The sequence below is a fragment of the Mus musculus genome, chromosome 10, assembly GCF_000001635.26.
Source record: "Mus musculus strain C57BL/6J chromosome 10, GRCm38.p6 C57BL/6J".
NCBI classification, from domain to species: Eukaryota; Metazoa; Chordata; class Mammalia; order Rodentia; family Muridae; genus Mus; species Mus musculus.
In genome coordinates this window covers 130445894-130468702 of record NC_000076.6, presented here as the reverse complement: position 1 = coordinate 130468702, position 22809 = coordinate 130445894, and the positions used below count along the sequence as shown (strand labels likewise).

Here is a 22809-nt window from a genome sequence, read left to right as displayed (position 1 = left end):
GCAAGAGGTTACAGTCATCATAATTCCCTTTACCATTTCCTCTGGTAGCATGTAGTGTAATTTCTAGCAACTTGAATTCTAGTCATTAGAGTTAAAGCTTCTAGTTGTGGACCAGCATAAATTTTCCATATTTGATGACATAAGTAAGGTTTGTCTTTAGGACTATCTTCTTATTACTGGTTTATATTGAACAAAAACAGCACTCAAGGTTCAGGAATCTGTGTGAAAAAGCATGTCAAAAAGTATAAGTGGCAGAGGTATTGGGTGACTTGAACAAAACAGTATCATTAAGACACAAAAGAACTGACAATCATATGACCTCAAAGAGATTTCTCAGCATTCATAAGATCTGTACATAATCAAGTCATACAGTGTCCTAGTATTAGCAAGGAGACATGAACAACTGCAAACACATTATAAATTTAGAATACATGGCAATTTCTGTCAAGGAACATTCTTTTGTTAACATGAAATTAAAATATGATTATCATTAATGTACTCTATATTCGTTTTACATCACTGGAAAAAGAAATTGAGGAAAGAAAACAAAAATATCTTTAATCAAAGACTTGGTAGTACCAGGAGATATATTAAAGGATCACTACACTCGAGATATAAGACATGTAATCTCCATTTTCTGCCTGCTGTCACACTTCCCTGGCAATGAGGTAAGTGTGTTGGTCTGGTGGAATTCTGTGTTGAATACCTTTTTGGAGAATTGTACTTGTTACAGATCACATCCTCAGCAAAGGTCAACTTTTGATGAACTTTTACATGGGGCACAAGTATTTCCGAATCCTTTGCTTATTTGTTAAGATGTATCCACAAATTTCTTCCCCAGATGTCTTTTTCATCGAATTTATTTTTTCCATTTAATTTAATTTTTGCCTCTTAATCTCTTCTTTGTGAATTGCACATCATGTACACTGCCCCCTACACAGGTTAATGTGGTAAGACATATGCAAAATATTGTGCTGGTTGACAAATTCGTGTCACTTCAGAGGAGGGAATGAAAAAATGACTTTAAGCTGTTTTCTTGATTACTGATCAATGTAGCAGAACCCTTCCCAATGTGGGCAGTGCTAAACTTAGCCTGTGAGCCCTGGGAAGTTTAGAAAATCATGCTGGACAAGCCAGCAATTTGTATTCCTCCATGGTCTCCTTCACTTCCTGCCTAGGTTTTCTCTATGCCAGACTATATCTAGGAACCCAAAGGAACCCTAAAAATTGCTATGTTGTTTTTGTTAGTTTTTAGCACAGCAAGAGAAATCAAGCTGTAACTTTTTGCCTAATTCAATACAAATCAAGGAATGAATCTTAGGCACAAAACAGTATGAATGAAGTGTTTTCTTTAGTAATTTCTTTTTAATAACAACATAATATTCAAGCCAGGCATGATGTTACATGACATTAATTTGCTCAATTGAAAGGCAGAGACAAAAAGGGATCTTCTGACTTTCAGAAAATGAAGACAAGGTCAGGCTCTGTAATCCTAGATCTCATGTGGTATTTGCTGGCATCTTTAGCTTTAATATGAATAGAAATGTATTCGAATGTTTTGTGCTTGGGGCTAGAGAGATAGTTTGGAAATTAAGGGAATTTGGTTGCCAGGCTCACAACTGCCTCTGAATCCAATTATTTTGTTTTCATTGCCCCCTTCTGTCCTCATGCACTCATGGACATGAGTCTCTCTACAACACATACATGATTTATATTAAATGGGAAAAACAAAACAAGCAAACAGCAAAAACACTGTTTTTAGGCTCAGATTCAAGAACTCCTACTAGTCTTGAATATTCAATTCTCCTACCCAAGAATTCCTAGGGATTATGACATGAAGTTATACAGTTCTCATATGTACTTCTTGATATAAACAAACAATCCCACATATTAGCCACTTAACAAGAAAAACAGCAGCAGCCACAACCACATAGGTCTTCTTCAGGAAGCTGGGTGGAGTTGTTGCCAAATGCATGTAATCACTGTAAGAAGAAAACGTATGGGAGGCCTATAAGTTCATCAAAGGCACTGTTTGCTACACAGTGAACTGATGACCAACATTGGTGAACATCTTACAAGTAAAAACAAAGGTTCTCTCAGCTTTGAAAGTTTCATTTTTCTATGGTGAGCATTAAGCTAGAAAGCTTGGCGGCTTGTAGAATTTTCTGGAACTATCAGAATATTTGTTCTCTCATTCAAGGGCACTGGTATTAGAAAAAAATACCACAGTGTACTGGCTAGTTTTGTGTCAATTTGACACAGCTGGAGTTATCACAGAGAAAGGAGCTTCAGTTGAGGAAATGCCTCCATGAGATCCAACTGTAAGGCATTTTCTCAATTAGTGATCAAGGGGGAAAGGCCCCTTGTGGGTGGGACCATCTCTGGGCTGGTAGTCTTGATTCTATAAGAAAGCAGGCTGAGCAAGCCAGGGGAAGCAAGCCAGTAAAGAACATCCCTCCATGGCCTCTGCATCAGCTCCTGCTTCCTGACCTGCTTGAGTTCCAGTCCTGACTTCCTTGGTGATGAACAGCAGTATGGAAGTGTAAGCCGAATAAACCCTTTCCTCCCCAACTTGCTTCTTGGTCATGATGTTTGTGCAGGAATAGAAACCCTGACTAAGACAGATTGGTATCAGGAGTGGGGTATTCCTGTGACAACCTGACCATGTTTTGGGGAGGACTGTGGAAGGACTTTGGAACTTTGGGCTTGAAGATCCATCCGTTGTTAAGAGCTCTGTCGGATGTTGTGTAGGAGCTTGGAAGATAATGTTGAGAACACTGCAGAAGATGGAGGTCTGGTTTGTGAAATTTCAGAGGGAAAATTAAAGACTCTTTTCAGGGCCATTGCTGTTTTGATTGTGAAGATTCTGTAGTTCTGGTTAGCTGGGGCTGAAGAATCAGCTGTGATTAACAAGATACCAGAACTACCAAAGCAAAAACTTTGCATTACTGGGACTATTGATGCTGGTTAGCTGGAGCTAAGAAATTAGCGGTGATTAAGAAGAGACCAGCATCATTGAGGTGACATCTTCTGGGAAGTGTTTTCTGGAAGCACAAAGAGGCTGTGTTCCAGAGATGGCCAAGGTTGTACTCCTGCTGCATCGGGACTTGGTAATATGTAAGGGTCACCCAGGTGGTACTGGTTTTGAAGGCATGAAGGGGTCACGCAAAGCAGCTGAGGCTTGGCACTGTGAGAGGCCATGGAAGGCCATTGGTGAAGGTGCAGCCTCAGTTGCAATTGAAGGCCCAGGACTGAAGGGGTCATGCAGTGTTTTGGAGATGCCAGTACCATGAGATGACCACCAAGAGCAGCAGCAGCAGCAGTGGAGTACAGGCATCTGGAGCCTAGAAGATGACGCGTGTGCTACAAAGGGCCTGGCTGGAGAAGTGACCTAAGCCCTTGGAGGAGCCTAGAAGATCGTGAGTTGGATCCCAGACATTGGACGGTTGGAGATTGACTTTTGCTTTTGCTTGTGACTGTACCCTGATATTTTCCCTCTTGAAGGAACTGTTTTAGTGGAGCCCACAGTTAAGAGACTTTTAATTGTAAAAAGACTTTGAATTTTAAAAGAGATAGATATTTTAAAGAGATTGAAATTTTAAGAATATGTAAAAACTGTGGGACTTTTAAAGTTATTTAGATCTTGGGGATGAATAAGACTGTAAGGGTTGAGGCTTACTAGTGATGTTTTTGTGTGTCAAGTTGACAAGGGATCAATTGTACTGGCTAGTTTTGTGTCAATTTGACACAGCTGGAGTTATCACAGAGAAAGGAGCTTCAGTTGAGGAAATGCCTCCATGAGATCCAACTGTAAGACATTTTCTCAATTAGTGATCAAGGGGGAAAGGCCCCTTGTGGGTGGGACCATCTCTGGGCTGGTAGTCTTGATTCTATAAGAAAGCAGGCTGAGCAAGCCAGGAGAGGCAGGCTAGTAAAGAACATCCCTCCATGGCCTCTGCATCAGCTCCTGCTTCCTGACCTGCTTGAGTTCCAGTCCTGACTTCCTTGGTGATGAACAGCAGTATGGAAGTGTAAGCCGAATAAACCCTTTCCTCCCCAACTTGCTTCTTGGTCATGATGTTTGTGCAGGAATAGAAACCCTGACTAAGACAAATTGGTATCAGGAGTGGGGTATTCCTGTGACAACCTGACCATGTTTTGGGGAGGACTGTGGAAGGACTTTGGAACTTTGGGCTTGAAGATCCATCCGTTGTTAAGAGCTCTGTCGGATGTTGTGTAGGAGCTTGGAAGATAATGTTGAGAACACTGCAGAAGATGGAGGTCTGGTTTGTGAAATTTCAGAGGGAAAATTAAAGACTCTTTTCAGGGCCATTGCTGTTTTGATTGTGAAGATTCTGTAGTTCTGGTTAGCTGGGGCTGAAGAATCAGCTGTGATTAACAAGATACCAGAACTACCAAAGCAAAAACTTTGCATTACTGGGACTATTGATGCTGGTTAGCTGGAGCTAAGAAATTAGCGGTGATTAAGAAGAGACCAGCATCATTGAGGTGACATCTTCTGGGAAGTGTTTTCTGGAAGCACAAAGAGGCTGTGTTCCAGAGATGGCCAAGGTTGTACTCCTGCTGCATCGGGACTTGGTAATATGTAAGGGTCACCCAGGTGGTACTGGTTTTGAAGGCATGAAGGGGTCACGCAAAGCAGCTGAGGCTTGGCACTGTGAGAGGCCATGGAAGGCCATTGGTGAAGGTGCAGCCTCAGTTGCAATTGAAGGCCCAGGACTGAAGGGGTCATGCAGTGTTTTGGAGATGCCAGTACCATGAGATGACCACCAAGAGCAGCAGCAGCAGCAGTGGAGTACAGGCATCTGGAGCCTAGAGGATGACGCATGTGCTACAAAGGGCCTGGCTGGAGAAGTGACCTAAGCCCTTGGAGGAGCCTAGAAGATCGTGAGTTGGATCCCAGACATTGGACGGTTGGAGATTGACTTTTGCTTTTGCTTGTGACTGTACCCTGATATTTTCCCTCTTGAAGGAACTGTTTTAGTGGAGCCCACAGTTAAGAGACTTTTAATTGTAAAAAGACTTTGAATTTTAAAAGAGATAGATATTTTAAAGAGATTGAAATTTTAAGAATATGTAAAAACTGTGGGACTTTTAAAGTTATTTAGATCTTGGGGATGAATAAGACTGTAAGGGTTGAGGCTTACTAGTGATGTTTTTGTGTGTCAAGTTGACAAGGGATCAATTGTACTGGCTAGTTTTGTGTCAATTTGACACAGCTGGAGTTATCACAGAGAAAGGAGCTTCAGTTGAGGAAATGCCTCCATGAGATCCAACTGTAAGACATTTTCTCAATTAGTGATCAAGGGGGAAAGGCCCCTTGTGGGTGGGACCATCTCTGGGCTGGTAGTCTTGATTCTATAAGAAAGCAGGCTGAGCAAGCCAGGGGAAGCAAGCCAGTAAAGAACATCCCTCCATGGCCTCTGCATCAGCTCCTGCTTCCTGACCTGCTTGAGTTCCAGTCCTGACTTCCTTGGTGATGAACAGCAGTATGGAAGTGTAAGCCGAATAAACCCTTTCCTCCCCAACTTGCTTCTTGGTCATGATGTTTGTGCAGGAATAGAAACCCTGACTAAGACACCACAGGTTCCCTTTAAAAAACTCTGTCTTATAGTCTTTTTTCTTTCTATCTTTCTCCTTAGTTTCATATCTCTGCATTCTTTTTTTTTTCTTTTCTTTTTTTTCTTTTGGTTTTTCGAGACAGGGTTTCTCTATAGCCCTGGCTGTCCTGGAACTCACTTTGTAGACCAGGCTGGCCTCGAACTCAGAAATCTACCTGCCTCTGCCTCCTGCGTGCTGGGATTAAAGGCGTACGCCACCACGCCCAGCTATATCTCTGCATTCTTAATCCTCTTCTATAATGTCAAATTAGATTGAAGATTTTGGCAAGAAGCTGTACATACCAATTGTAAACCTGTGGGGTATGACCCCAGAGTGAAATGTTTTTACTTAAAGTATTTTATTTATTTAAATTCAAAATATTGCCTTCCTTCCTGGCCCCTTTCTCAGAATTCTTCAGCCCATCCCCATTACACTTTGACTTTGAGTGTTTATTCCCCAACTCATCCCCGACCCTCGCCCATACCCACAACATCACTCTCCCCAGCATCCCTTTGCCTGGGTCATCAAGTCTCTACAGGATATGGTGCATCTGATCTAACAGAGGCTAGACTAGGAAGTCCTCTGCTATATATGTGCTGGGGGACAAAGACCATCTCATGTATGTTCTTTGTCTGGTGATAAGACTTTGGTAGCTTTGAGTGGTCTGGGTTAGTTGATACTATAGTCCTTCCTATGGGGTTTCCATCAGCTTTATCTCCTTCTATCCTTCCTGTAACTCTTTCATAGTTGTCTGTGTACTCAGTCCAATAGTTGGCTATAAGTGTCTTCGTCTGTCTTAGACTGTTGCTGGTAGAGCCTCTCAGAGGACAGCCATGATAGGCTCCTGTCTGCAAATACAACATGGTATCAGTAATAGTGTCAGGGTTTGGTGGCTGTACATGGGATGGATCCCAAGATGGGCAAGTGCTTCAGTGGCAAAAAGACAGTTCTGAAGTAGGAACAGAACACTTATTGGGAGGAATCTTCACAACATAGGAATTATATTAAATATTCACAGCATTAGAAAGATGGATAACCACTGCTATAAAGTGAGAATAACTTGTTGGTGTGTTTTTGGTTTCAAGGATGACCATGCTGCATTCTACAACCAATTAATGACACTCCAAATTTGTAGGAGAAGTTACTATTCCTTTTTCAGCTGTCCTTAGTTGTTGACAGTCTTTTGCTTGTTGTGTGGGATGAGCATGAAGTCCATAAAATTTGTTCCCTTTCATATTCACAAGTAAATTGATATTACAGGATTTTTTTATGCTATCATTTTCTAGGTGAGAATGCTTTACAGTAGGTGACCTGGTATTCTTTTACCACATCCACAATGATGTTCGCTGAACTATAGATGCAGTAGCTGTGATGCAGCTGTATTTGGATGTTGGTAGATACACCTATCTGTCATTAAATAACTTAAAGCAGTGATTCTTAACCTTCCTAATGATGCAATGCTTGCACCATCAACAGGCTGGCCTGCCTTGTTTGTCCTCATTGGAGTAGATATGTGTAGCCCCACTGAGTTTTGATGTGCCAGGGTGGTAGTAAACTCAGAGGGTACTCATTCCTCTCATAGGATAAGTGGGAGTAATGGGAGATTAAATATATGAGAGGAGAAGTCCAAGAGTGAGGCAGTGAATGGGATGTAAAGTGAATGCATACATACATACATACATACATACATACATATACATTAATTAATGATTGAATGAAAAATAAAAACCAAACAAAGCATCTGTCCAGCCCTGAGTAAAGAATCTTTGAAAATATTTGTATTCATTTAAAAGAAGTAGCAATCCCACTAATATCAGGGACTAGACAAGGCTGTCCTTGAACCTACACACCTATGGTCACTTGATCTTTGACAAGGGAGCTAAATCCATCCAGTGGAAAAAAGACAGCATTTTCAACAAATGGTGCTGGCACAACTGGCGGTTATCATGTAGAAGAATGCGAATTGATCCATTACTATCTCCTTGTACTAAGGTCAAATCTAAGTGGATTAAGGAACTCCACATAAAACCAGAGACACTGAAACTTATAGAGGAGAAAGTAGGGAAAAGCCTCGAAGATATGGGTACCGGGGGAAAAAATTCCTGAATAAAAGAGCAATGGCTTGTGCTGTAAGATCGAGAATTGATAAATGGGGCCTCATAAAGTTGCAAAGCTTCTGCAAGGCAAAAGACACCGTCAATAAGACAAAAAGGCCAGCAACAGAATGGAAAAGGATCTTTACCTCCCCTAAATCAGATAGGGGACTAATATCCAATATATATAAAGAATTCAAGAAGGTGGGCTCCAGAAAATCAAATAACCCCATTAAAAATGGGGTACAGAGCTAAACAAAGAATTGGTAAGAAGGACACATGCTCCACTATGTTCATAGCAGCCTTATTTATAATAGCCAGAAGCTGGAAAGAACCCAGATGCCCCTCAATAGAGGAATGGATACAGAAAATGTGGTACATTTACACAATGGAGTACTATTCAGCTATTAAAAAGAATGAATTTATGAAATTCCTAGGCAAATGGATGGACCTGGAAGGTATCATCCTGAGTGAGGTAACCCAATCACAAAAGAACTCACATGCTATGTAGTCACTGATAAGTGGATATTAGCCCAGAAACTTAGAATACCCAAGATACAAGTTGCAAAATATGAAACTCAAGAACGAAGACCAAAGTGTGGTCACTTTGCCCCTTCTTAGAATTGGGAACAAAACACCCATGGAAGGAGTTACAGAGACAAAGTTTGGAGCTAAGACGAAAAGATGGACAATCTAGAGAGTGCTGCACCCGGGGATCCATCCCATAATCAGCCTCTAAATGCAGACACCATTGCCTATGCCCACAAGATTTTGCTGAAAGAACCCTGATATAGCTGTCTCTTGTGAGGCTATGCCGGTGCCTAGCAAACACAGAAGTGGATGCTCACAGTCAGCTATTGGGTGGAACACAGGGCCCCAAATGGAGGAGCTAGAGAAAGTATCCAAGGAGCTGCATATGTAGCAAAAGATGGCCTGGTCGGCCATCATTGGGAAGAGAGGCCCCTTGGTCTTGCAAACTTTATATGCCTCAGTACAGGGGAACATCAGGGCTAAGAAGTGGGAGTGGGTGGGTAGGTGAGTGTGGGGTGGGAGGGTATGGGGGACTTTTGGGATAGCATTTGAAATGTAAAATAAGAAAATACTTAATTAAAAAATAAAAGAAAAAACCCACCATACTAAGATAAACACTGGGTTATATATAATATATTCCAAATAATATAATGTATTCCAAATAAATCTGGCATAAGTAATAAAAAAAGAACCCAGAAGTAAATCATAGACTCTAAGACACTTTTCAGAATGAATAAATATAAGGAATGCAATGGTGATTTAATAAGTTGCAAACATCTTTTTTATGATCTGTTCAGAAAATCTTGACAGTTCCTATTTCCCCAGTACTACGAGCAATTTTATAAGTGTATTGTTGTTTTCATTTCATTGTGGAATTGTGAAACAGTTCTAGGTGGTGAGTAATGTCATTGTCATTAAACTTCATCATACCTCTTTCATGTAAGTAAATGAAGTTGTCAGTATGAAGAGCAAATGTGCTCCGTGCACAGCAAAACTCTCTGTATGTATCTGAACTATAATCCATTCTTATGGCTTTATTCTTCTCTTACAATGATTTTCAATTCTTTAAGTGTTACAAATTCTATAATTTAAAATTATTTCTATTTATATGAATGATAGCCAGAATAATCAATGATAATGAGTAAAGACAAATTCCAAATAAGATACCACTCTATGACTGCAGTGTTACTGCATTTGCTTAGCTTTTGCAAGCCTGTAGGTTCAGTCCTGATGACCACTGAGCAGCTCTATGCACTTGTGCTTTGTGAGTCTCCTTTGGCTTTATACAGCTCTATGTTACTCAGACTTCTGTCCTTTTCCCCTTTTAGTATTTTCTCTGTGTATTTCTTTGTTCGTTCAGGCTGTTATAATAAATGGCCACTGTAGTAGTTTGAATAAAAAAAAAGTCCAAAGTTCAAGGTCTCTTCTGAGATCCATCCAATCACTTAACTGTAATCCTCAAAGAAAGACAGGAAACCAGGTGGGCAAATTCCAAACTCTGCATCTCCATGGCTGATGTCAAAGCAGTCTTCAGATCTCCACTCCTTTTTTTTCTCCAGGGCTGGTTCTACTCCCTGTTAGCAGCTTTCCTCAGCATGTATCCCATGGCTCTGGCATCTTTAACATCTTTGAGTCTTTCAATGTTACAGCTTCTTGTTTCTGTGTCTGGGATTCCAGTTGATCTTTTGGGCTCCTGCTAAGGGCTGGCATCACTTCCCCAGCTCTGCCCTCTGTAGCACTCTAAGTTCAGGTTGATCCACTCTACTACGGCTTCTGTTCTTGGTGATCATCCTATGGTACTGACATCTACAATATCTCCAGTAGGCTGACATCTCTCATAGGCTCTCTTCATGGTGCCAAGCCTCAAAACCTTTGCATGACCTCTTCAGTCCTGAGCCATCAAGTACAACTGAGGCTGCATCTTCACCAATGGCCTTCCATGGCCTCTCACAGTGCCAAGCCTCAGCTGCTCTTCATAACCCCTTCATGCTTTCAAAACCAGTTCCACCTTAGTGACTCTTTCCCATTACCAAGTATAGCTGCAGCAGGAGGTACAACCTTGGCTATCTCTGGAATACAGCTTCTATGAGCTCAAAGAAAACACTTCCCAGAAGATTTCACCTCAGTGATGCTGGTCTCTTCTTAATCACCACTAATTTCTTAACGCCAGGTAACCAGCATCAATTGTCCAAGTAGTCCCTTCTCCTACACTATCTAAGACTGGCTGTTCTGGATCTTGCTCTGGAGATTGACCTTGAACGCAGAGATCAGCATCCCAGTCTCTGGAGATTAAAGTGTATCACCATGCCTGGATCTAAATTTAGCTGGGTAGGATCTTGCCCCAAGGTCCCACTCCCTTAATCTGTTATCTCCTAAAACACAAGATTTTGCTCCATTTCACTTCCTGGTACCCCTTTAATACTTGAACCATATCTTATATTTTTCCTTTCTAAGCTTGCTATGCTTGTTCAAACTTCTCTTCATAAGACTTAACCAGAGAACAAAGTCTCTGCTGAGCTTTTTTGAAACTTCCTTTGTCAGTGCAATTAATCTGAGTCTCTTCACCTTAGCCCCAGGCAGACTTTTCAGACAAGGGCAAAAAGTAGCCACATTCTTCACCAAAATACCACAAAAACAGTCTTTATAACACATTCTGAAATTCTTCTCCTTTGAAATCACTTGGGCCAGGTCAACAGAGTTCAAGTAACTCCTAGCAACTAAGTCTTCCATATTCCTACTAGGATGACCCATTAAGCCCTATTTAAAGCATTCCACTGCTTTCCAAATCCAAAGTTCCAAAATCCACATTCTTTCAAATAAAAGCATTGTCAGGCCTATCACAGCAATACCCTAGTCCCTGGTACCAACTTCTGTCTTAGTTGGGGTTTTACTGCTGTGTACAGACACCATGATCAAGGCAAGTCTTATAAAAAACATTTAATTGGAACTGGCTTACAGGGTCAGAGGTTCAGTCCATTATCATCAAGGCAGGAACATGGCACAGACAGAGCTGAGAGTTCTATGTTGTCATCCAAAGGTTGCTAGTGGAAGACTGACTTCCAGGCAACTAGGGTGAGGATCTTATGCCCACACCCACAGAGGCACACTTACTCCAACCAGATCACACCTTTTCCAACAAGGCCAGACCTCCAAATGGTGCCACTCCCTGGTCCAAGAATATACAAACCATCACAATAGTTCAATAGCAGTCACAATGGAGAGAAGGGTCAGCTTCCATGCACATTCCTAATTCATTTGATGTGGAATTACCATCCAGTATACAAAAACTATAGGATATCACAACAAGACACTCAATTTATCCAATATATAGGTCTCCAAAATACTGAAGAAATGTAAACTGATAAAGTCATAATTCAACAAATGTATGAAACAAATGTATATTCATAGTAACTAAGATAGTACAATAAACTCCATAACAAGATTCTATTATAAGCCAGTGACATACCTACCATTCCAAAAATGGAGTTAAAGACTCCACTTAAGTCAGTGTGAATATTATAGGCAGAAATATAAGGTAGTTCAAAGAATTACAAATCAAATTCAATGCTCCATGGGTTTAACTCATTGTAATGTAACCAAGTTACACAAATTAGCATAACAGACAAACACTTGTGTTGTTGCAATGTAATGCAAGGCAGCACTATTTCAAAACAAATACCAACTAGACATGAATGAAAAATATAAGGTATATACTAACATTAGCAATAGAATTCTCTCTCACAAATGACACCTAAATTCTTGTTCCCAAACTTCTTAATGAGGTGCGAACAAACATCAAGCAAAGAAATGTTTCACCAAATGGCCCTGACTGTCAGGCAAGAGATTAGCATAATAACTCAGTGAATGTCTGGAAAGGTACTGATATTAGGTTGCGTGTTGAGTCTTCATAATTCCAGGCACTTTTGGATTTTGCATAATGACATATTCTCAAAATGACAGGAATAACAGGAAGTTTGAGGAGATTTTGTAAACGTGACTGGCAAACAATAATATATGGACAACAGAGAGAAAGTTCAACTCCTGGCTTCATGTTTAATGTGAGACTGCCCTTCCCTATGCTAGACGATGGAAGAAATAATACTTCATGATTAAACATAAAGTTTGAATGACACCTAACATTTACAACCTTCTCAACTCTTGTCTTATCATGGAAGCGCTGATGAAATCCATTGTTTTCATACATATGACTGTTGACACATGGTCTGGTCCAAGGTGTCCAGGAGAAGATTGTCCTTGGGATTTATGCAATGTACATTAATGAAATCATGCCATCTGAGGATGGAAACCATGATGTCCAAAATATAAACAGAAATGTGTTGATCAAAAGTTTTCAGACCTCAGATGTAGAGCTTGAGGCCAGAATTTTCTGTATGTATCCAGGGAGCATGACATAGGATGAATGGAAAGGAACTGTTGAATATAATTAAGTGGATCTCCAGACAGCAGTATCCTTAAAACAGACACATAGGTCTACATATGTGTGATATTTGTCTCCATAATAAATGGACTTCACAACTGCTCCATCTTAGATTCTAGCACACATGAAGAAAATGTGTGCTTTAACTATTTCATTTTTGCTTCTGAAGTTTTCTCTCCTTTTGTGTTGTTTGAAAGAACCCATTTGCTTTTGGAGGATAAAAAGTAGTGAATATAATGATGGAGATTTGCAAAGTGAGTGTGGTTATTTCCTTTGGACAATGAAGAAACTTATGAAAGATGATTTTTATAATGTAAGGTTGGATTTTAGGTAAGTCATTAACTTTATTTCCTTTGTCAATGTCAATAATTAGAAATATTTAGCCATGTACACAAACTGTGTGTTCTGTCCTGTTTCACCCCCTGTAACTTTAGGAACCACTGAAAATTAATTATTACATCAATCACTATTTTAATACTTTCAAATGTTGACAGTTTAGTTTAGTTTTAATACATTGTTCTCCAGTTCACAATGCTGGACAATGACATAATCTGTATTCTGTGAAGTGTTATCATTTGTGGCTGCAGTTTACGAATGAAGTAGTGTTGAAATTGTTCAGATTAGGCTAACCAATATGCCTGGGACTTCTTTTTTTCATAAACTAATGTTTCTTATGCTTTTCTGCCTTTCCCTCTCATTCCATCTCTTATTTAATTTTCATGTCTTAGGGATTAAAAGAATACATTTTTCAATTGGTAGTCAGAGAACACTGTATACTTTGATAGTGATGGTTGCTTCACATTATTACTTTTCTGTGTTAGGTGTGTAGGAATTTTATTTCTGATGTATTCTGCATTTTCCCACACCTCATTGGAAAAGTAGTGGAAATTCTCATTGGTGACAATTTTATAAGACATAATAAATTTTAAAATTATAAGTATATGAACGGTGTCATACACCATTCTGGATTAGAAGAAAAACTTAGTGTCCACCACTTAATTGAAAAATGCAAATTTCAGCATTAGAGCATGTTTGGTGTTTTTACTCCTGATGAGATATAATAGCTAATAGTAACAGATAAACTGCCAATCATGCCTGGCAGATGAACACATTTATTATAGAGAGAAAATCTCTTTGCTCAAGTATCATTTAAAGGATCTCAAAGAAGTAGGAAGACTGAGGTTTTAAAAGAAATCTGATAATTTTTTTACAAAATGACGTAGTAACAACACACTAAAAGGTAACATTATTAACTTAAAATTATTATGTTGTTTGATGGTATTAACAGTTGAAAATATTAAAAGCATGTTCTAAAACCATCATGGAAATATTATTCATAATTTTCTTACTGTGAATGAAATAAGCATTTTCTTAATGATTCGCTTTAAGAGTTTTTGCTATTTGGAAATAAGTAAAATATTCTTACCAATAAAACAATTTCTCTCTGAGAAACACTGATAATCTTTTTAAAGTAAACTCATTGTTAGACAATGTACACAGGTATATAATGTGTTTTGAAAACTCTCACATTATGTCATGTGGTGTCATATAAGAGCTTTTGAATATGTTTCTTAATGATTTGCATTTAAAAAAGTTGTGCTGTTTTACTATGCTTAATTCCCAAAGAATATTTTGTATGATTTGAAACAATTTAGTACTCAACATTAGATATAAGATTCTCAGTAATGGACATTATTAAATACACATTAATGATATTTTTAGGTACAAAAGGATATGAATATAAAAGTTAAATAAAATTTATATTTATTATTTGATTCTGAAAATACTCAATATTATTAAGATGTTTGATTCATAAATTGCATTTAAATAACAAAATAATTAAGGAGAATCTGTTATGTATTTCATATATAGTTTAAGTCAGCTTTTCCATGTATCTGTGGAATTAAAACTCCAAGGTTTTTTTATAGCAGTCTTACTCAGTAGGACTGTAATCTAGTTCAAGGATGGCATTGAGAGATAAAACAAACTTTATTGATTTTCACGATTACAAAACTTATCATATAGTAGTGCCCCATAACTATGAATTCTTAAAATGTATTCTGCTCTAACGATCTCTAATATATGAGGCTAATTTCAAGATATCTAGATAGAAGTTAGCATGTCTCATTCTACAAACTTTACTGCAATGAACTTTTATATTTCAAACATCTTCCTTAATCATCACTATGCCTTGTTTTAGAATACCAGCAAGTGAATATGAGTTTGTTCTGGTAATGTTTTTTGCTACTGATGAGATCAACAAGAATCCTGATCTTTTACCAAACACCTCTTTGGTATTCTCTGTCATGGCTGGTAAATGTCAAGATTCATTGGGAAATCTGGACATACAATATATGCTAATAAATGACAGTCTGAATTATGTTAATTATGTCTGTGACATAGATGATTCATGTGCCATAGGCCTTACAGGACCATCATGGAAAACATCCTTAAAACTGGCAATTGATTCTTGGACACCAACGGTAAGATTATGTGACACTGAATGAGTTAAGAATATTAAATTACATTTACAGGTACCTACAAGAAAAAATGGACAGCATGAATTTATGAGTGTGCTGCCAAACACACACACACACACACACACACACACACACACACACACACACACACAGAGACACATTATATATATAATCATATCATAGATGTACTGCTCAAATACTGTGTTCTAGGAAATTCATACTTGTCAGGAATAGCCTAGAATCTAATAGGAATAATACATGATACTTATAGAATATTCTTACAATTCTTAACAGGAGTTCTTAAAGGTGGGTAGCATTAATTATATATATAATTCCAAATATCCTAATAATCATATATCTCATGTGGATGTTACATTTTCTCTTCTACATCATTTAGGTTTTCTTTGGACCATTTAATCCTAACCTGAGTGACCATGACCGTTTTCCCAATGTCCATCAGATAGCCACCAAGGACACACATTTGTCCCATGGCATGGTCTCCTTGATGCTTCATTTTAGATGGACTTGGATAGGACTGGTCATCTCAGATGATGACCAGGGTATTCAGCTTCATTCAGATTTAAGAGAAGAAAGCCAAAGGCATGGTATTTGTTTAGCTTTTGTGAATGTGATCCCAGAAACCATGAAGATATACATGACAAGGGGTAATATGTATGATAAACAAATTATGACATCTTCAGCAAAGGTTGTTATCATTTATGGTGAAATGAACTCTACACTAGAAATTAGCTTTAGAAGATGGGTATATTTAGGTGCTCGGAGGATCTGGATCACAACCTCACAATGGGATGTTATCACAAATAAAAAAGATTTCAGCCTTGATCTCTTCCATGGTACTGTCACTTTTGCACACCACAAAGGTTGGATTGCTAAATTTAAGAATTTTATGCAAACAATGAACACTTCCAAATACCCAATAAACATTTCTCAGTCAATACTGAGGTGGAATTATTTTAATTGTTCAGTCTCTAAGAACAGCATTAAAATGGATCATTTCACATGCAAAAACCCATTAGAATTGACAGCACTGCACAACTATGACATGGCCCTGAGTGATGAAGGTTACAATTTGTATAATGCTGTTTATGCTGTGGCCCACACCTACCATGAACACATTCTTCATCAAGTAGAGTCTCAAAAAATGGTGGAAGACAAAGGAAAGTATACAGAATGTCAGCAGGTAAAGTTTCTTACATTTCATTATGATTAGATATATCAATGTGATCTTTTATGTTTTATTAGATATTTTCTTCATTTACATTTCAAATACTATCCCCAAAGCCACCAAAACCCTCTCCCTGCCCTGCTCTGCAATCCACCCACTCCTGCTTCCTGACCCTGGCATTCCCCTGTACTGGGGCATATGATCTTTACAATACCAAGGGCCACTCCTTCCACCAATGGCCAATCAGGCCATCCTCTACTACATATGCAACTAGAGACACAGCTCTGGGGGTACTGGTTAGTTTATATCATTGTTCCTCTTATAGGGTTACAGACCCCTTTAGCTCCTTGGGTTCTTTCTCTAGCTTCTTCATTAGGGTTTCTGCACTTTATCCAATAGATGACTGTGAGTAATCACTTCTGTATTGGCGAAGCATTGGCATAGACTCACAAGAGAGAGCTATATCAAGTTCCTGTCAGCAAAATCTTTCTGGCATATGCAATAGTGTCTAGGTTTGGTGGTTGTATATGGGATGAATCCCTGGGTGGGGCAGTCTCTGGATGGTCTTTCCTTTTGTCTTAGTTTCAAACTTTGTCTCTGTAACTCCTTCCATTGGTATTTAGTTCCCTATTCTAAGGAGGAATTAGGTATCCACACTTTGGTCTTCTTTCTTCTTGAGTTTCATGTGTTTTGCAAATTGTAGATTGGATATTCTAAGCTTCTGGGCTAACATCTGCTTATAAGTGAGTGCATACCATGTGTGTCCTTTGGTGATTGGGTTACCTCACTCAGGATGATATTCTGCAGATGCATCCATTTGCCTAAGAATTTCATGTATTCATTGTTTTTAATTGTTCAGCAGTATTCCATTGTATAAATGTATCACATTTTCTGTATCCATTCCTCTGTTGAGGGACATCTGGGTTCTTTCCAGCTTCTGGTTATTATAAATAAGGCTGCTAAGAACATAGTGGAGCATGTGTTCCTATTACCAGTTGGCATATCTTCTTGGTATATGCCCAGGAATACTATTGCTGGATCTTCTGGTAGTACTAGATTTCCAGAGTGGTTGTACGAGCTTGCAATCCCAACAACAATGGATTTCAATGTTTTCAACAATTTCTCCACATCCTTGCAAGCATCTGCTGTCACCTGAACTTTTGATCTTAGCCATTCTGACTGGTGTGAGGTGGAATCTCAGGGTTGTTTTGATTTGCATTTCCCTGATGATTAAGGATGTTGAACATTTTTTCAGGTGCTTCTCAGCCATTCGGTATTCCTCAGTTGAGAATTCTTTGTTTAGTTCTGTACCCCATTTTTTAATAGAGTTATTTGAGTTTCTACAGTCCTTCTTCTTGAGTTCTATCAATCTATCAATCTATCAATCTATCTATCTATCTATCTATCTATCTATCTATCTATCTATCTATCATCTATGTATCTACAGGATATCAGTCCCCTATCTGATTTAGGATTGGTAAAGATCCCTTCCCAGTCTGTTGGTGGCCTTTTTGTGTTATTGACAGTGTCTCTTTCCTTAAATGTGATCTTTTAAATGGACCTAAAGAAAAGATTGTACATTTGTTAGAGATTGTTCTCTCAGTCTAATGCTTTGCACACTGCAAAACTGCCTAATGAATCTTTTATATGGATGGATATCATGCCAAAGATAACATTTGATAGGAGACAATACACGTTTATGAGTATCAGTGAGTTTTTTGAAAAGATGTTTCAACATTTCACCAAAAGAGTTCAAAATTTGTAATAGTGTTCAAGAGTTTTATTATAAAAACCTTAAGTGATGAATAGACTAGAATACCTTTCTAAAGAATAATTTCTCAAAACTTGATACACGTGCTGTGTTTAATATTCATTTAAATTACAATTTACAAAAGTAAAGGATTAAGACCGCACATTTTATTGAATTTATGTTTATTTTATGTGTATTCTGTATGTACATTAAAGACCCAAAAATATTTTTTATTTTCAGAATTTCCAGACATCCAGACTTCCCCTTCATTCCCACATACATGGCTTCATTTATTAATAAGTATTTTTGACAAACATTTTCACACACACACACACACACACACACACACACACACACACCCACACACCCATGTTACTTGATATTTGGTAATCATTTTTTCTAGCACATTTTATCATCAGATATTAATATGAAGTATATACATTTTCAATTATCTGTGAAGTATATTGTATTTTACTACACGGGGTTATTTTAATACAGCTGTCTTTTCTGAAAGCCATTAAGAAATTAGGGAAACTCTCAATTTTGCATTCCCTTTTTTGATATACATGTGTATGCATGCATCTCTTTTAGTTGGCTCTCTTGCTGAAAACTAGGGTATTTACTAACCCTGTTGGAGAAATGGTGAACATGAATCATAGGGAATATCAGTGTGCAGAGTATGACATTTTCATCATTTGGAATTTTCCACAAGGCCTTGGATTAAAAGTGAAAATAGGAAGCTATTTTCCTTGTTTCCCATGGAGTCAACAACTTCATATATCTGAAGATTTGGAATGGGCCACAGGAGGAACATCAGTGGGTATACCACAATTTTTGTTTTTTTTGTTTTGTTTTGTTTTGTTTTTTCAGGAGATCTAAAATTTAAAGTATCAGGCACTGAAGTAAGAGCTTTGTGGTTAAGACCAATTGCTACTCTTCGAAAAGACCAATCACAAATGTTACAATCATCAAAATTTGATAACTCTCAACTTCATGAAATCTGGTCATAAATGCATCAAAGGCCTCTGGATTCCATGTCCAATAGCACCCACATGCCTATTCACCCACAATGTAGGAATATATTTATTAAATTTATAGTATAATATATATGTACATATAATTAAAAATTTTAACTACATATAAAGCATGGAATTTTCTAATTGTGTGAACATATTTATAGCCTAATTAAAAATAGCATGTATTCATTAACATAAATCTTTCTCCAGATTCTAGGTTTTCACTTTTTTAATTTATAAATTATGTATTTTCTATTTATTTACATTTCAAACATTATTCCACTTCCTGGTTTTCCCTCTTTTGTGGAGGATTGCCTTATTGGTCATCAGTGGGAGAAGAGTCCCCTTGTCCTCTGAAGGCTTGATGTCCCAGCATAGAGGAATGCTAGGGTGGTGAGGCAGGAGTGGGTAGGAGTGGGGATCCCTCATAGAATCTGGGGAAATGGAGGAAGGGATGGAGGTTCAAGGTTTTCTTTTACACTTAGGAAAACTTCATTAATTTTATGAGAGTATTATATAAAACATATTTTGGTCATATTCATCAAACAACTCTTCCTTGATTTACCCTACCTTCTTTTTCCATACAACTCAGTTCACTTTTTAAAAATACAAATCATGAGAGAAACACTGATGACACAAAAATATTCCTTTTGGATTAATCAGTTTAGTAAGAAAAAATTTTAAATTGCTACAACCTGAATGTTGCATATATAATATTACATGATGTAGTAAATATTGTGTGACATTCAGTGCATTGCAGGGTAATACAAATAATAATGTGGCTGAAATTTTTCAAGTTTTACTGGTTATCAGAGGACCATGTATAGCCATATATGTTAATATATCAATTTATGGTTCATTATAATATTTATGCATTGCCTCAGGTACCCTCCTCCATTTGCAGTGTGACATGTACTCCTGGATTCAGGAAAATTCATCAGAAAGAAACAGCAGACTGCTGCTTTGATTGTGTTCAGTGCCCAGAAAATGAGGTTTCCAATGAAACAGGTACATGCTTGCATGCAAAAGAAAAAGTGCTGAATTTGAGTATCTTCTCTTTCCAAACTAGAAATATGATATGGCCTAGATGCAAACTGAGGGCCTAAAGCCTCCATGTGTCAGAGCTTAATTAGTTAAATAATGTCAACTTCTTTTGGACCCAGCAAATTACTTGCAATATCTTCCTCAAACAAGGCATTTCTCTCACATCACGATGGTTACTGATTTTATATTATATAGAAAATGTTTCGGGAGACATCCATGCTTAACAATTTTTAAAAGTAATATTTTAGGCATAATCTATGCATATGGTTATTTTTCTTTGTTTCATTGTACAAAGAAACTTGACCACCTGATCAGTCCATAATCTTTCCCTCCATCACCCAGCTTAGTCCCTGACAAAGACCAGATGCTCAGAGTAACAGTTGTTGTTTAATGAAATATATTTTAAAGTCCCAGAAGTGGTGGCACATGCCTGTAATTCTAGCACTTGGGAGGCAGAGGCAGGTGGATTTCTGAGTTCGAGGCCAGCCTGGTCTACAGAGTGCGTTCCAGGACTGCACAGGAAACACTGTCTCAAAAACCAAATATATATATAGCTTATATGGTTGTCAAAGAGTTAGACCAAGAGTGAAGATGTCCAGAATGCAACAAGAGTTGTGATAGTGCTTATCATCAATCATCACCTAGCTAAGGAAAGAGGGATGAATGTGAACATCCATTACCTTCATGCCATGTATCTTGGAATGTGTTGCTGTGAAGAAAGAAATTGTACCACAACAAGAAGGACATGCATATGTCTATGAGGCATACAGCTCCAAACTGTATTTATGCAAACTGTATTTGCATGAGGATTTGTATGTTCTAGTTCTTTTTTTATTTTTTTTTTTAAAGATTTATTTATTTATTATATGTAAGTACACTGTAGCTGTCTTCAGACACTCTAGAAGAGGGCATCAGATCTTGTTAAAGATGGTTGTGAGCCACCATGTGGTTGCTGGGATTTGAACTCTGGACCTTCGGAAGAGCAGTTGGGTGCTCTTACCCACTGAGCCATCTCACCAGCCCCGTATGTTCTAGTTCTTATGTGTAGATAGAGACAAAGGGGCACAACCGACAAAGCAATACATAATGTATTTCATCAACTGACATCAATAACGACATCTCCACACTACCCTTGTCTGTGAATAGTGAATTTATGGTTTGAGGAATTAAATAATCTGAGATCATGCATACAATTATTCATTGTATATTTTGGTGAGTAAATAATTTTTTTAATGTTCCATTTACTATGATGGTGATCTGTTCCCTCACAATGCAGAGGTTAATAGAGAAAAATCTTAAGTTAGTGGTTCCTACAGAAATAATGAATGGAACAGATGCTCAAAACAATATTATTTATTGATATATCCTCTGAATAATACAAATCCCAATTATTAACTATACAATTATGGTATCTTAAAGGGTTTTTTGTTTTTCGCCAGTAGATATGGAACAGTGTGTGAGGTGTCCAGATGATAAATATGCCAATTTAGAGCAAATGCACTGCCTCCAAAGAGCTGTGTCATTTCTGGCTTATGAAGATCCATTGGGGATGGCTCTGGGCTGCATGGCACTGTCCTTCACAGCCATCACAATTCTAGTACTAGTCACTTTTGTGAAGTACAAGGATACTCCCATTGTGAAGGCCAATAACTGCATTCTCAGCTACATCCTACTCATCTCTCTAGTTTTCTGCTTTCTCTGCTCATTGCTCTTCATTGGACATCCCAACCAGGTCACCTGCATCCTGCAGCAGACCACATTTGGACTATTTTTCACTGTGGCTGTTTCTACAGTGTTGGCCAAAACAATAACTGTGGTCATGGCTTTCAAGCTCACTACTCCAGGAAAAAGGATGAGAGGGATGATGACAGGGGCACCTAAGTTGGTCATTCCCATTTGTACCCTAATCCAACTTGTTCTCTGTGGAATCTGGTTGTTAACATCTCCTCCATTTATTGAAAGAGATATACAATCTGAACATGGGAAGACTGTCATTTTTTGCAACAAAGGCTCTGTCCTTTCCTTCCATGTTGTCCTGGGATACTTGGGTTCCTTGGCTCTGGGGAGCTTCATTGTGGCTTTCCTGGCTAGGAACCTTCCTGACAGATTCAATGAAGCCAAGTTCCTAACTTTCAGCATGCTGGTGTTCTGCAGTGTCTGGATCACCTTCCTTCCTGTCTACCACAGCACCAGGGGGAAGGTCATGGTGGTTGTGGAGGTCTTTTCCATCTTGGCTTCTAGTGCAGGGTTGCTAGGGTGTATCTTTGTCCCAAAGTGTTATGTTATTTTAGTTAGGCCAGATTCAAATTATATACAGAAGTTCAAAGGTAAATTGCTTTATTGAAACTTTCATGGTATCAAAATGTTACATGATAGTCAACATATCTTTTTCGTTGTCCTCCTAACAAAAGAAGTACTTAATCATATATAATTTTTTAGTAATATACAAATTTGAACTTACAAACAGGACAGCACTGTCTATTGTTATACTTAGTACCAAAGTTTGGTGGAAAATGATTTCAATAATAAGTACACAAACCTGAACATGTTGAGATCCAGGAATCTCAATTGAGGAATGGCTACCATCATTTTCACCTGTGGTTTTGTGTGTAAAACATGTACTTAATTAATGATTAATATATGGTGGCC

The 22809-nt window shown here is 38.1% G+C and overlaps 1 protein-coding gene across 1 annotated transcript; it reads left to right on the top strand.

Annotated features, from left to right (window-relative positions):
* Positions 1-12808: 12808 nt before the first annotated feature.
* Positions 12809-22504, top strand: Vmn2r86 (vomeronasal 2, receptor 86). Its single transcript, NM_001103365.1, has 6 exons — positions 12809-13014; positions 14885-15167; positions 15562-16365; positions 18692-18916; positions 20001-20124; positions 21600-22504. The coding sequence occupies exons 1-6, from the start codon at positions 12809-12811 to the stop codon at positions 22502-22504; spliced, it is 2547 nt and encodes an 848-aa protein (NP_001096835.1).
* The last annotated feature ends 305 nt before the right edge of the window (positions 22505-22809 follow it).

What these genes read in the sequence shown, in the direction of transcription:
- Vmn2r86 (NM_001103365.1), top strand. Translation starts at nt 12,809, where the DNA reads ATGAAGAAAATGTGTGCTTTAACTATTTCATTTTTGCTTCTGAAGTTT. An exon ending in TTGATTCTTGGACACCAACG is followed by an intron (nt 15,168 to 15,561) that starts GTAAGATTATGT and finishes TACATCATTTAG; the next exon opens with GTTTTCTTTGGACCATTTAA. An exon ending in TGAGGTTTCCAATGAAACAG is followed by an intron (nt 20,125 to 21,599) that starts GTACATGCTTGC and finishes GTTTTTCGCCAG; the next exon opens with TAGATATGGAACAGTGTGTG.